The following is a 16,289-nucleotide window of genomic DNA, read 5'->3' as shown; positions in this document are numbered from 1 at the left end:
CCACCTGGGCAGTGAGACCTCATCTCTACAATAAATCAAAAAATCAGCCAGGCGTGGTAGCGCATGCCTGTAATTCCAGCTACTTGGAAGGCAGAGGTGGAAGGATTGCTGGAGCCCAGCAGGTCGAGGCTGCGGTGGCCGGGAGCGGCCACTGCACTCCAGTCTGGGCGACCGAGTGAGACTCCAACTCAAAAAAAACCAAAAAACAAATAAAGCTTTTACTGGCCTCAGAAAGCATTGTATAAATTATCTGTTTACTTGAGGGGATTTTGATCTTTTTAAAAATGGAAATAGCGGTCAGGCTTGGTGGCTCAGCCTGTAATCCCAGCACTTTGGGATTGCCTGAGCCCCCGAGTTTGAGACCAGCCCGGGCAACTTGGTGAGACCTCTCTCTACAATAAATCAAAAATTAACCAGGTGTGGTAGCACACGCCTGTAGTTACGGCTCCTTGGAAGGCTGAGGCAGTAGGATCGCTGGTTTGCCCAGAAGGTAGATGCTGGGGTGGCCATGAGCATGCGTGTCACTGCACTCCAGCCTGGGGGACAGAGTGAGACTCTAACTCAAAAAAAAAAGGAAATAGCTTTATTGGCTTCTCTCTCTTTAAAATATAATCCGTGTTCATTGTAAAAAAAATTCAGATAATATAGGAATGTATGAAGAAGAAAGTTAAAATTATTCAATGTAATTTGAATAACCAATGTAATTTGGGAGTATATCATTTCAGATCTTTTCATATGTAATGTGTAGACACACACATATGTACATCTAGAGCTACATCTAGAAAAGGAAAAGAGATGAAATCATAATATTCATACTATATTCAACTTCCTTTTGTTCACTTGTTCACCTCTATATTGAGGCCATCTTTTCACGTAAGTATGTCTAGATCTATATCATCATTTTTTGCTTGGCATTAGGGAAGTGGTTAATTATAACTTTTTTTAAAACATTTGATTATAGGCTTTGGCCCTCTCCCCCACCTTGGGAAGGTGAATCTTCTCTCTCCCTTCTCTAATTTACTTTTAAGTAAAATTTTCTTTCTTTGCCAAAAAAAATTCTTTTGATTATAGAATCATGGGGTACAGGTGAGGATTTACTACATAAGCAGTTGCATGCAGATGAAATGTGGGCTTCTGGCTGGCCCGCTCTCCCCCTGGCAGTGGACCGGGTGCCCAATGTGTCGCCTCCATCATCATTTCGAGGGGGTGTGTAGTTCAGTTGTAGCAGCATACCTTGCTTTGTTTCACCAGTGCTCTGTTCGTTTTTGTTTTTTTTTTTTTGCTGTTACAGATGGCACTTTGGTCATCATCCTGGCACATATATTTTTGTCTACTTTTCTGATAATTATTTCCTTAGAATAAAGTCATAGAAGTGAAATTGGTTGATTAAAGGGTAGCCACATTTTTAATGCATTTAACGTTGCCATATGCCCTTCAGATGGATTTGCATGGCTTTAAAATCCCACCAAAAATATATGACTATTCCTTTCCCCCTATATCCTTATCAGCACTAGGATTAACAATTTTTTAATCTGTAGAAGTCGAACTGGTGAAATATAACATCTCATTGTTTAAATTACCTTTCTTTGATTGCAAATTGGGTTGAATTATTTTACGTGCTTGTTTTCCTTCCTCTTCCTAATCTCCTTGCCCATTTATACTTATTTCATATTCTTTGCCCTTTTTTTCTTATTTGAAGATGTTCTTTATAGCAAATAAAAGCTCTTCTTTTGTCTGGCATGTATGTTACAACTATTTATTCCCATTTTGTCTTTTGGTTCATAATTTTTTCTGTGCATAAATTTTTAATTTATGTAATTGAATCTATCGATATTTTTCTTTTATAATTTCAGGATTTGTGACATATTCAACAGTTTTTACCACACACTTATAAAAATATCTTCGCTGTTCACTCCTTCTATCTCTAGCTGGTCAGTTTTTACTGTCTTCTTTTGTATTGGACCTCAGTTTTTGTTTATGGATTCAATTTTAAGCATACCTTCATAGGGATTCATCCATTACATCCAGGGTACTCCTCATTGTACCCCTGTCATGCTAGACCCAAGTCCAAACCCTCAGCCACTTGACTTATGTACCAAACGTCTGACTTCAGCTTCCAGCTATCACCTTACTCCCATCCATCAAAAGATATTAGGAAGAGGGAGGAAAATCAGTGTTTTTTCATAAATCATCTTCCAGGGCTCTGCTAATGACATTGGCAATATAAGCCAAGTTATAACTTCTAGGGAGAAATCCTGGAGTTTATTTCCTTTTTCTTTCTATTACTGATTGACCATACTTTTTTCCCCACTAAAACACTGAAACCTTTGCTCTTTTGTAAACAAACTTACATACAGCCTCAATCCCTTCATTAAAATGATCTCTTCCCCCTGCCTTAATTGAAGCATGACTTTCCCTGAGAACATCCCTTTTCTTCCATTTCTCTCATATTCTGCACACCATAAGCCCAAAAGGATTGTCCTCGTTATTCTGTGCCACATTTAAACCACTGCTTTTTCTCCTCCATACAGTCTTTCTTCCTGTGATGCCGACGACTTCTGGATACATTCATCTTTATTCTTCTTGTTGACGTATGTAAATCTTCTGGCTTCTTCATTTACTGAGGACTTTGAAATGTAGCTTATGTTCTCCTTCATCCAATCACTGCTATCATTTTGCATGGTATTGTCATCTTTATAGATGATCTGTAGACTCTTTTTTTGGTATCTGAAATAATCTAACTTCCAAAAAAAAAAACTTTATACCACCCATTTCCATGTAACCATGTTATCATCCAGTATTGTTCTACTCTGAAATTGTAAACTTCCTTGTCACAATATCTGATTACACACCTTATTCCTCCACTTCTCTCAGTATTTGGCTCAGTAATTGAGATTTTAATAGTACTTTTAACTGAGATTTTGGGCTCTATTTTGGAGATCAGAAAACCATTATAAATTCAGAGACCCCCACCTTCTTCTGGTTCCTCAGCGCTACTTGGCAATTTTTTTTTTAAACTTGTTTGTAATCAGCTTCTTACTTTATTCTTCTCCATATCAGCTTTTCCAAATATTCACCACTCCACTGAGGAAAACCCAAATTAATAGCACTCTCCATACATGTGTTAGAACCCACCTTTACCTCCTTTCCTTCAGTCTCAAAAAAGATACTATTTCCTTCCATACTAATCTCTGTATATTCTAGAGTCCATCCTACTTCGTCAGGGACCTCAATCAATTCTGTATTTTCTCTTTCTTAATATCTAAATATCCCCTTATATGATTCTTTCCCTTCAACTCAAGTCTCCTTTTTCTTTAAGAAACCTTTAATGCCTCCATACAATGGAATATTATTCGGCAATAACAAGAAGTGGGCTATCAAGTCACAGGAGGTTAAAAAAAACTTAGGGGGAATTTAAATGCATATTGCTAAGTGAAAGAAGCCAATCTCAAGAGACTACACATTGTTTAATTCCAAATAGATGACATTCTAGAAAAGACAAAACTATAAAGATAGTAGAAAAGAAAAAAGACCAGTGATTGCCAAGGATTTGAGGGGAGAGGGAAGAGGGATAAAGTAGTGGAGTATGGGAGATTTTGGGGGCAGTGGAACTATTCTGTATGATACTGTCATGGTAGATTCATGATGTTACACATTTGTCAAAACCCAGAGAACTGTACAACACAAAGACTCAACCCTGTCATAAACTATGGCCTATAGTTAATAATAAAGTATTAGCCGGGCTCGGTGGCTCAGCTTGTAATCCCGTGCCTTTGGGAGGCTGGGGTGAGTGGATTGCCTGAACCCGCGGGTTCGAGACCCGCCTGGGCAACTTGGCGAGACCTCATCTCTACAATAAATCAAAAATCAGCCAGGCGTGGTAGCGTGTGCCTGTAGTTCCAGCTACTTGGAAGGTTGAGGCAGAAGGATCGCCGGAGCCCAGCAGGTCGAGGCTGCGGTGGCCGGGAGCAGCCACTGCACTCCAGTCTGGGTGTCAGAGTGAGATTCCAACTCAAAAAAATAAATAAATAAATAATAATAAAGTATCAATATTGGCTCATTAGTTATAACAAATGTACCACACTAATGCAAGGTGTTAATAGGGGAAACTGTAGGGTGGAGGGGAGAGAGGAAATATACAGGAACTCTCTGTACTTTATGCTCAATTTTTTTGTAAGCCTAAACCTATTCTAAAAATAGATTATTAATTTAAAATTAAATAGGTTTTAATCAAAAGTAACCAATAATAGTAAGTTTTTAAAAAATATTTTATTTTTATTCATATTTTTTAAAAAACACTTAGAACCTTTCCTTGTTCCCACATTTCCCTCTAGCTTTTATCTATCTCCATCAATCAGTCTAAAATATTTGAGTGTCTATCATATGTCAGACCCTGAGTTCTGGGAAAACAAAACAGACTTGATCCCCACCCAGAGTCGGCAGACCAGAGGAGGAGCCGTAGAAGTAAACAGACAATGACAGCAGTCTATTTCCTCACCTTTCATTCATTCTTCAACCAACTCTATGTAATCAAACTCTGTCCTATTATGTCCACTTTAAGTGTCCCAGGAAAAGTCATTTAACACCTATTAACTCCTGACCCAACTTCTCTGTGGATTTTAACACTTTAAACTTCACTTTTTCTTAAAGCTTTTTTGTCCCTTGGCTTCTGTTAAATAACAACTCTCTTCTTGTTTTTCTTCTTGTCTGATTGCTTTTTCTCATCTCCTTGCCTTAGGTACTGATGTTCCCTTAGGGCTCTATTAAGGAACCACGTTTTCATCTGCATAGTCTCTCCAGATAATTTTATGTACTCACATGGCTTTAACTACTACCTTACTGATGACTTCCAAATTTATATATCCAAGGAAGCCTTGATAGCTACCTCCCCTCTATGGCCAAGGCCAAAGACATTTTATAAAAATTGTTTTATAGCTATATCGTAGCAATTCCAAGTTTCCTCAGTTGCCATCTTCCACCCTCCATTCTGAATCTACTTCCTCTCATATGTTATCCATAGTTTCCTTCCTTTTGTCTAGTACCTGGATTGCCTTTCGGTCTTGTTTGGCTGGTTGTATGGCTTTCCATTTTATAGTTATCCATGAATGCTCTTTCTCAGAGCATGCTGTACTGCAACTCTAAGCCAGTCCTGCCTTAGTCCTGTAACCAGCCAGGTTCAGCAATCTTAAACATTACTTATCTGGAAGGAGAGGTCAGAAACTAGCTCAGGTCTCTTTCCTGAGCTTTGGAACTATGTATACAACTACTTATATGAAGAACATATGGGTAGCAATGAATCTCCAATTCAGTCTTTCAAAAACCCTTTCCTCCTGCTGGGTGTTCTATATCAGTGAATGGTTTCGCTGTGTATCCAGGAGCCCAATTAGGAAATGCAAAATTATTCCTAACTTTTCTTTCATTCCTTATTTCTGTGTCTTACCAGTTCTAGCTCCCTACATTTCCAAATCCAACCCCTTAATTTAATATTTATTGTCACTACTTTATCATTTCTTTTGTGAGCCACTAAATGGTCGCCTAAATGGCCTCCCTGCTCCTCACTTTGCTAGTTTCATGCTGCTGCCATATGACTTTCTCTATCACAAATTTGACTGTGTCCTTTCCGGTGGAAAATCACTAGGACACTGTATTGTGAATAAGATGGCAATGCAGGATCTGGCTCGAGCCTACTACTCCAACCTTACCTTTATCACTCACCAGCCTCTAGTTTCAAAGAATGTGCCAGCAGAAGGACACGATTCTAGAAAAGTGCCAGGGTATATGTGCTGTATAATGAGTTACTAAGCCCATGAACTTTCCAGAGCTCATAACTACGGTTGGCGAAGTCTAGGACTTGGCTTTGCACCTGACTGGCACTTCTTCACTGCTCTGACAAAACTCCCTCCAAATGAGATATAGAAAAGAACCAATACAGCTCACTGCAAACTCCCCTCTTCCTAACATAGCACCAAGCAGGGAAATTGTGTCTATACTTGACATATCGGGGCCCAGACCAGATAGTGCCACAAAATACAGAGAACTGGAGAAAGATCCTTGAGAGTTTTGGTGTAACCTGGAGAAGTGGGTTGATAACTTCACACTGCAGGGTAGGGATAAGAAAGTCACAAGGCCAGGCTGAGAGAGGAAAAGAGTTTATCCAAGGTGGCTACAAGCAGTCAAACTGAAATGGAGAATGAGAGTCAAAGTCTAAAGGAGCCAAAGTCATAGCTAGGAAAATGGTGAGTGAATATTAGGGTCAAGGATTGAGGCAAGAAGTAAAATAAGAACACAAGCAGCAAGGTCAGTGACCATGAAGGTTAGAGGCAGGAAGACTCAGGTATGCTGACAGGACAAACAAAATTAAGTCTGTGAACGACAAGCACGTACTGAAGCTTCCTTGTCACACGGCTGCGTCTCTATCTCGTAATATTCCTCTCTAGCCCCCATTCAACCCTTGTGGGGCTAAAAAGGATTCGTGCAACACAGTGATATCGCTGGACCCAGGACTCTGTTCCCTGCTCAGCTCCCCAAATCAGGCAAAGAACAACCAGAAACAATACTCTTTCCAAACACCACTTACAAATAGGGAGAAATTACCCCCTTGGGTCTGATTATCCTCAGATTTAATTATCAGGGATTTAGGACTTGGAAGAGTGGTGTTTAAAATAGCCATTAATCGGTCAGAATAGCTGGGTGAAAAGGGGGCACGAAGGGTCTGCCAAACAGTGCTCTGCTTGTCTCCCATAGGAAGGATCTTTTCTGATGGTCCAGGTCAGAGCTACAAGAAACCAGCACAGGGGCTCCTTCATTTGTCTTGATTTTCCCTTCCCAGCCTCCTAAGAGTTTTCATTACATTCCAGAAATTATCTCCAAACTGACCTTTGAAAACGTATCAAGCTGCTGCTGAAAAGTTTGTTCTTGCTTTGTGTTCCAGAAAGAAAAGGTGGACTTCTCCTGCAACAAACTGGCTGATCCTAAGTTTTCATTTTATGACAAGACTTTGGTGGAAGCAGTGGAAAAGGGAGATCACTGGGTGCACTTGTTTTTCCTCTCACTCTCATTGTGTCATACTGTGATATCAGAAGAAAATGTGGAAGGTGAGGCGAGGCCTGAAGCTTCATGGGCTGAGAATGTGGCCTAGAGTCTAGGCTGCTTAGAGGTGGGGGTGGTTTGATATGCTTTTTAATGGCTTAATATAAGCCATGCTACCCATTCTACTGGGTAGCATTGTCCAGCAATGGAATGGATAGTCAAGATAAGTAGTGAGCTCCTAGTTACTGGAGGCATTTAAGAAGAAAACAAGCTCTTGATTTAAAAAGAGATCCATATATTAAATAAGGGCCAAACTTGGTGCTACCTATGGAGCTTCTGACTTTTTTTATATTTCTTTTAAATGTATTATGGTGTTCTACACGTTCAGAGAAACTTCTTTGGTAACTAACTATAGAATGATTCCTGAAACTGTAGTCTTAGGAATTTCTGATCTTGAGACTGTGATGTTCTGTCACAGTCCATTTGAAATGTCCCCAAGACCAGCCCCACTTTCAAGACTTCCTAAAAGATGAGTTGTCATCCTCTTGTCACTTCAAAATTTAGTAACTAAACGTAGCTATGTCATCCATTAATTTATCCAAACCGTTTTAGAAACAATGAGTAAGAATTGACTAGTTATAATTAAACAGACTTTTTTTCTTTTTCTTTTTTTTTTTTTTTTTGAGTTGGAGTCTCACTCTGTCACCCAGACTGGAGTGCAGTGGCCGCTCCCGGCCACCGCAGCCTCAACCTGCTGGGCTCCGGTGATCCTTTCGCCTCAGCCTTTCAAGTAGCTGGAATTACAGGCATGCGCTACCACTCCCGGCTGATTTTTTGATTTATTGTAGAGATGAGGTCTCGCTGCCCAGGCGGGTCTCGAACCTGCAGACTCAGGCAATCCACTCACCTCAGCCTCCCAAAGGCGCAGGATTACAGGCTGAGCCATGGAGCCCGGCTGACTTTTTTTCTTAATAAACAAAAATTTAGGCAACCAAATGAAGCATGTCCTTTAAAGTCAATGTACATTTAATATAATACTACCAGTAGTGACACCTTGTGTTTGTATATCACTTTACAGTTTTTCAAATTGCTTTCATTTACATTGTTTCCTACAGTCTTCACATCAGCCCTCTGAGGTAGGCAGAACAAGAAAGATGACCCTAGTTTTACAGAGAAGGAAACTGAAGCTAAAAGGGATTAGGTTACTTGCCTAAAATCCTATTGCTTAGAAGGGCAAAGATAAAAACCCAAATCTCCTATCTCCTTCCTCTGTGAGCTCCCACCCCACCACGTGTTTCTCTGGGTCTGCCATTCTAACAAGCTTCTGTGATTTTAAGCATATTTGGCCTCTTTTTTGTTTACTACCTTGAGTGACAGGGCAGGAAATACACAAGAAGATAGTCTCAGTTGTTTTGTAGATACATCTTATGTCTGACCTAAAATTATACTCTTCATCTACTTTATTCACAAGTATAAGACTCTGATGATGTATAACTGTTTTAAAAGTCAAATTGACCTTCAGAAGAGAAATAATCAAAAATATGTCTCAGGCTGTGATAATATTCTAACAGAAGAGTTCCAGAAATACATAGAGTAATATCAAATTGAAAGATTGATTCAACAAAGTGAGTCATTTAGCTTCTCAGAGTGAGTGCAAAGGTGACAACACTCACATATATATTTTTAATTGCTTACTAAACCATCAATCTTATTGTTGTGTAATGGTGCTTATTAAAGTGTGATTAGTCCTATGTCGTAGCACTTACGCAGAACCACCTGCATGAGAATCACCCAGGAGATCTGTTTAAAAATTCAATTTCTTAGGCCCTCCTCCCAGATTGTGTGATTATGCATTCAGCAAGAAATCCAGGAACCGTATTTCTAACAAGTTCCCTGAGCCATCTTTACCCGCTAAAGTCAGAGAGTAACTACCTGTTTTTGTTTGTTGTATACACTTCGTGTATCACAAACTGCTGTAATGCTAACTTAGATATTTTTGTTTGTTTGTTTGTTTTGTTTTGTTTGTTTTTTTGAGTTGGAGTCTCACTCTGTTGCCCAGACTGGAGTGCAGTGGCCGCTCCCGGGCTCCAACCTGCTGGGCTCCGGCGATCCTTCCGCCTCAGCCTTCCAAGTAGCCGGAATTACAGGCATGTGCTACCACACCCAGCTGATTTTTTGATTTATTGTAGAGATGAGGTCTCGCTGCCCAGGCGGGTCTCGAACCCGTGGGCTCAGGCAATCCACTCACTTCAGCCTCCCAAAGGCACGGGATTACAGGCTGAGCCACCGAGCCTGGCAACTTAGATATTTTAAATGAGCTGAAAATAATGGAAAGGAAAAGAGACTAGCATGGTCTATGCAAACTGGCATTTTAGAGCCAGACTCGTGAGGAAGTTTTAAAGAAAAATGTCCCCTTCTGGGTTCCATCTTCATGTGAGACACTTAGAAGACAGCATCACCTCTGGATATTCAACTAGTCATTCCTGTGGGCTCTGGTTGCCCTCTTCTCTCCTGTCAGGTATGCTGGTATACCAGGCTCAGTCGCCAGATGAAGGTGCCCTGGTCACTGCTGCCAGGAACTTTGGCTTTGTGTTCCGTTCCCGCACATCTGAGACAGTCACGATGGTCGAAATGGGGAAAACCAGAATCTACAAACTGCTGAATATTTTAGACTTCAACAATGTGCACAAGAGGATGTCTGTTATTGGTGGGTGCCTCTTCTAGTCAGCTCTCTACTCTTCTGTGTCCTTCATATGCATTCACACATTAACTTTCTCTTTTACCTACACACAGATGCTTCTTCTCACTCACGTGCCTTCCCACAGATCCTGAGCCTCAATACAAACACACAGCCATTCCTACTTTCTCTCTCATGTATCCTTTAACTTTCCTTTTGTACACATATGGGAACTTACTACCATACATTAAGTCACTTCTCTAGTGTTCCTGAGTGGTGGCTTGTCAGCACCCTCAAAGCCAAGATAAGCACAGAGAATAAATTTATAAAGCCTGAACATGGAATAGGAGATGGGAACAGACAGTATAGAAATATAGACTCTCAATTAGTTTAGACCTCAGACTAAAGAAGAAAAGGTCATTTTTCATTCTTGATCCTCATTAGGTGCGAGTCTGGGACTTATAATCAAGAAGCTAAATGCAGCTGTATATCAGAATCTTCCACGGGTGATATTGAACCCATGGAAGAACTGATTCTGTAAGTTCCTCTCTTGCTTTTTACCAGCCCTCACCCTCCAAAGGTATCAGAAACGAATGTCATGGGGAGCAGCCTCCTGCCGTCCCTCAATGGCCAGGAAAGGTTTTTATAACAGTAGGCCTCTATGGTTACTTTGCTTAATTCGCTTATCTTTAGTGAGGACACCTGAAGATTGGGTAATGTTTTTCTGCAAGGGTGCAGACACTATCACGTGTGAACTACTTCATCCGTCCTGTAGATCCCTTAGTGATGTGACCATGGAGCACTTAGATGTAAGTGTTTAGGCTGCAGGAGAGGGAAGCTATGGGTGGCTCTCCATATCTGGATATGTTCTACATATGTGTCCCTGGGTCAGTGCCTTTCTGTATTGGATGTGTCTGTGTCTCATCAATTGGTGGAAAAATAAAACTATCTCATTTTGTAGCATTCTCACTGTCCACCTTGCCAACTTCTGTGTCAAAGAGTTAGATGGGGCAGGATTCCAGAAGCATGGTGAGGATTGTGTCTATGGGAGCACTTTCAACAATCAGAATAGTTCCATGATTCTTGGTTCAGAAGGTTCCATAGTCAGACCTAGACTTTGCATCAGAATAGGGCTAGCTGATAAAGAGGCCCTGCCTCTTACCCATGATGAGAACAGACTGCGCCTAGGGTATGGAGCAGAAAGCACCAAGCCTGGGTTGTTTGATACCCTCCTCTGTTGCTCACCAGGCCTGGGTTGTTTGATACCCTCCTCTGTTGCTCACTTAGAATTCCCAAGGGCATCTCCCCGCTCCCTGCCCTGCCCTGCTTCCATAATCTATGGTTTGGGATGTATCGAAAAGAGAGAGTTTCTCCAACATGCTGGCATAAGAAAGGAAAACCATATGACCTAGCAATTCCATTCCTATGTATACTCCCCAGAGAAATAAAAATGTACATCCACACAAAAATATTTACACAAATGTTCATAGCAGCATTATTCTTAATGGCCTAAAAGTTTAAACAACCCAGCCGGGCTCGGTGGCTCAGCCTGTAATTCTGCGCCTTTGGGAGGCTGAGGTGAGTGGATTGCCTGAGCCTGCGGGTTCAAGACCCGCCTGGGCAACTTGGCGAGACCTCATCTCTACAATAAATCAAAAATCAGCCAGGCATGGTAGTGTGTGCCTGTAGTTCCAGCTACTTGGAAGGCTGAGGCGGAAGGTTCGCCAGAGCCCAGCAGGTCAGGCTGTGGTGACTGGGAGCAGCCACTGCACTCCAGTCTGGGTGACAGAGTGAGACTCCAACTCAAAAAAAAAACAAAAATAAAGTTTAAACAACCCAAATGTCCATCAACAGATGAATGGATAAGCAAAATGTGGTTTATCAGTATAATGGAATGTTACTTAGCAATAAAAAGGAAGGAAGTACTAATACATGCTACAACATGGATGAGCCTTGAAAACATGCTAAGTGAAAGAAATCAGTTGCAAAATGCCACATATATATAAAATTCCATTTATATGAAATGTCCAGACTAGGCAAATCTATAGATACAGAAAGTCAATTAGTGGTTGCCAGGAAGGCTAGGGAAAAATAGAATGGGGAATGATCGCTAATGGTGTCAGGGTTTCTTTCGGGAATGATGAAAATGTTCTGAAATGAGATATTAGTAATGGTTGCACAAACTTTGTTAAGTATACTAAAAAAAAAAGAAACAGCCACTGAATTGCACAGTTTAGAAGGGTGAAGTTTATGGGGTGTGAATTACATCTCAAGTTTTAATAAAAAAGGTCAGTTAGTTAAGTGTCCCACACAAGACAGCTCTTATGTCTTGTACTGGTTCCCAGAGGTCACAGTATTTTTTACGGGCTAGTCTCTTACCTTTTAAACTTTCAGAACATCTGAATTAGGCTACCTTTTCAGAGCATTTCCATCTACTGGCTTCAAAGAGGGTCATAAAACTGTTTCAGGTCTTTTGACATGCTTCCTGCTACCAACCTCAAAAAGGACTTATAGTAGAGTCTGTCCACAATACAGTCTTTTAGCCGCTGATGCAAACCTCTAAGGGTCAAGTTCCAACAACTCACTCATGCAAAAGCACAGCTCTAGATCCTCTGAGACAGGGGTCAGCAAACAGGTCACACAAAAACAGGTGGCAGGCAGACTCCCAGGCCCTAGTTAGCCAATCCCAGTACAAAGAGAAAAGAAAAACACACATGTAGGCATAGGAGATAATGTTAACACATGCTGCTAAGGTACTTGTTGTTGAGTAAATTAATGAATGTGTCAGTGTTTTGTTAAGCTTGTCAAGTCCTCTTAGCTGTGTCCTTTGCAAAACCAGTTTCTGCCACTGTCACTTCCTTTTTAAGAAGTCTCCTGAGATCTTTCCTGGGTTTCTTAGGCTGCAAACCATACAAAGGTTTAAGTGATGGCATTCCTACATATATTGTCTATGTTAATTCCACCTGACAGCTAGCATGAAACACTCAGGAGTTGCACAGGGAACTAAGAGAAAATTATGTTTATCTTTGCTCTTATAATGCAAAGTGAATTATTTTACAACTCACTATAGTAGTGATCATATAGAATTGTTATCTATCATTAAACCTTACTTTGCAGGCAGACAGGGTCTGTGGGGGTCAAGCTGTCACTCCCTTAACTCAACCTTAACCCAGCTCAGGCCCACTTGGTGCACACACGTCCTCCAGGACTATGCCAGCGAAGGCCTTCGCACCCTCATGGTGGCCTACTGAGAGCTAGACGATGCGTTTTTTCAAGACTGGAGCAAGAAACAGAATGAAGCCTGGCAGTCTTTGGAGAATCGGGAAGACAAATTATCAAATGTCTATGAAGAGATTGAAAAAGACTTGATGGTTAGTGTGAGGAAGCCTGGGACAGACTAGGGGCAGGCACTGGGGCTGCCAGCCAGCAGACCGAGCAAGGGCTCTGAGAGTGGCTTCCTGAGGATCAACATGTGCCGGCTGTATCCGAGAGGAAGGACAGGCAGGCTTGGCAGGAAGGCCCCATAGCTTTGTGCCAGGGAGGCTGGATGCTGGAATCCAAGCTGATTCAGTATATTCTGGATCTTCTGAATCCATAATGAAAAAATGCACTGGTTGTAGATTTTATCTTTCTGGCAGTGTCTCTTATCCAAAAGCTGTTTACAGAAGCTATGTAATCTAGGAGAAATCAGGATCTGAATAATGTATAGATTAGCTAATCCAGAACTAATTGATGGAGTAATCACAACAAAAATATGTACTCATTCATTTGACATGCATCCTATATGCCAGGCAACGTTCAAAGCCTTGGACATGTAGCAGTAGACAAAACAGACAAAAAGTAACATACATGGTATGTCAGATGGTAAGTCCTGAGGGGAAAAATAGATAAAACCAGGGAAGGGAACTCAGCGTGTACGTGTGTGTTTTGGAGAGGGCAGAGGCATTGTTGCTACTTAAAATAGGGTAAGTTAGTCTTCACTGTAAAGAAGACATCTGAAAAGAGACCTGAAGAAGGTAGCAGGCCAACAGACTTCTGGGGAACTTGCTTTTCAGACAGAAGTAATGGCAAGAGAAAAGATCCCGGAATAGGAGTAGGCACAACTTGTTAGTTGAAAAGCAAGGTAGCCAGTGAAGCAGGAACAGTATGAGTAAGGGGAAGAGAATAAAAGAACACAAGACAGAGAAGTTGGGGAGTGTCCTCATAGGCCAGCATAAGGGCTTATGGTGAGATATGGAAAACCATTGAAGAGTTTGACCAAAGAAGTGACATGATGGCTTTTATAATTATAATTTGGGATGCTGTCTTGATATTATAGTATAGGAGAGCAAGGGCAGACCCAAGGGAGACCAACCAGAAGGTAGTTGCAGTAGTACAGGTGAGAGATGATGATGTTTGGACCAGATAGAAGTAGAAATGGAGACGGAGTGGTTAAATTCTGTGTGTATTTTAAAGGTAGAAATGGCTGGGCTTGGTGGCTCAGCTTGTCATTCTAGCACTTTGGGATGCTGAGTTGAGAGGATTGCTTGACCCCATGGGTTCAAGACCAGCCCAGGCAACTTGGTGAGACCTCATCTCTACAATAAATTTAAAAAAAAAAAATTAGCTGGACGTGGTAGCACACGCCTGTAGTTCAGCTACTTGGAAGGTTGAGGTGGAAGGATCGCCGGAGCCCAGCAGGATGACGCTGGGGAGGCCATGAGTGTACCACTGCACTCCAGCCTGAGTGACCAAGTGAGACTCCAACTCAAAAAAAGAAAAGAAAAGAAAAAGAAAATAGCCTTCATTTTAGACCGGGCGTGGTGGCTCACGCCTATAATCCCAGCACTTTGGGAGACCGAGGTGAGAAGATTGCCTGAGCTCACAGGTTCAAGACCAGCCTGGGCAACTTGGTGAGACTTCATCTCTACAATAAATAAAAAAAATAGTTGGGTGTGGTGGCGAATGCCTGTAGTTCTGGTTACTTGGAAGACTGAGGCGGAAGGATCGCCTAAGCCCAGCAGGACGAGGCTGTGGTGGCCGTGAGTGGACCACTGCACTCCAGCATGGATGACAGAGTAAGACTACAAATTAAAAAAAAAAATAGGGACACCAGGATGTGCTGATGGATTGGACTGAGGAGTATGAGAAAAGATGAGGATAACCTCAAAGTGCTTGACTAGACTTATACAGGCCAGCTTGGCTATAAAAAGAAAAATTACTGGAATCCTCCCATAATACATGGGAAAATGTAGAGACCCCAATCTCCTTCCATAGTCAGTGGTAGTATTTCTAGACTGTCCTTCCGGAGGGCTAGCGGAAATGAGTTGGTAGTTTGCTCAAGCATTAGGTCATCAGGCTCAGTCCTGGTCCCTATCCCTGTGATGAGCATTGGTGAGACATTATAGAGAAACTTGATGTTGGCCCAAGATTCTCTTAATCTAGTTTGGGAAAAGACCTTGAAAACCATAGAAGGCACTAGTGGGTACAAACAAATGATATACACCCAAGCCCTTGTAGGGCTGAAGGGAAAACTGAATTCGGATTTGGGGGTCCCTTGTCTGGGGACTACCACTTCTGGAGCCAGGAATTGCACTATAGAGCAAGGGAAAAGTGAAGGTGTGTTGAGAAACTAGAGATGGTTTAGATGTGGTGCAGAGCTTTGTGGATGACTTGGGCAAGACTCTTCCCTCTCTGTTCCTTAATATTATGTGTTTCTAAATTTGTTTTTTGTGTGTAGTTGAAAAGATGTGAGTTTTATACCACTGGGATCCTCATGCCAGGACAGAGCCAGCTCAGTAAAATGCTGAGGTGCCAGTTCAGTCATTGGGTAGCACTAACTGCTGTGACTCCCTTTTCCTCACACACCAATGTCTGATATTTTAAGCTGTTAGGGGCTACAGCCATAGAAGACAAGCTGCAAGATGGAGTACCTGAGACAATCATCTGAACAAAGCCAAAATTAAAATATGGGTTTTAACTGGAGATAAGCAAGGTAAAAGGAGCCCCTAATCTGACTGATCCTCTACCCTGTCCACCGTAACCATTTCTTTTTTTTCTTCTTTTTCCTTAGCCGTTTTCTTAACAAATACCTTGTAACTCAGATCTAGTCCTTATGGGACATCTTCATTCCCAGTCTTGTATACAACGTGCTGAGCATGTGCTTTATGCCAGATGTTGCATGAGGCACTGAAGACACAGTGATGAATCAATCAGACATGTACCCTGTTATCCAGGAATTCACAAGCTAAACTTTAAACTTTAGGCCAGATGTGATGGTTCATGCCTGTAATCCCAGAAGCTTTAGGAGACGGAAATGGGATGATCACTTAAAATCAGGAGTTCGAGAACAGCCTGGGCAACATTGCAAGACCTTCTCTCTACAAAAAGCCAAAAAATTAGCCATGCTTGATGATGCGTGCCTGTAGTCCCAGCTACTTAAGAGGCTTAGATGGAAAGATCACCTGAGGCCAGGAGGTCAAGGCTGCAGTAAGCTACGATCACACCACTGCACTCCAGCCTGGGCAACAGAGCAAGACACTATCCGTAAAATAAATAAATAAATATATATATATATATATATATATATATATATATATATATA

At 41.5% G+C, this 16,289-nt stretch overlaps 1 protein-coding gene across 1 annotated transcript in view; it reads left to right on the top strand.

Annotated features, from left to right (window-relative positions):
* The window catches only part of LOC103265488 (phospholipid-transporting ATPase FetA-like), a 61,346-nt gene that overhangs the window by 38,516 nt on the left and 6,541 nt on the right, over positions 1-16,289 (top strand). The window contains 6 exon segments of the mRNA XM_021715057.1: positions 6,932-7,094; positions 9,548-9,736; positions 10,400-10,515; positions 12,913-13,077; positions 15,573-15,627; positions 15,630-15,680. Coding sequence (XP_021570732.1) covers positions 6,932-7,094; positions 9,548-9,736; positions 10,400-10,515; positions 12,913-13,077; positions 15,573-15,627; positions 15,630-15,680 — 739 coding nt within the window.

This window comes from Carlito syrichta, unplaced genomic scaffold, assembly GCF_000164805.1.
Source record: "Carlito syrichta isolate Samal-C Ts95f unplaced genomic scaffold, Tarsius_syrichta-2.0.1 Scaffold306593, whole genome shotgun sequence".
NCBI classification, from domain to species: Eukaryota; Metazoa; Chordata; class Mammalia; order Primates; family Tarsiidae; genus Carlito; species Carlito syrichta.
The sequence above is the reverse complement of the archived record's forward strand: the minus strand, read 5'-3'. Positions and strand labels throughout refer to the sequence as shown.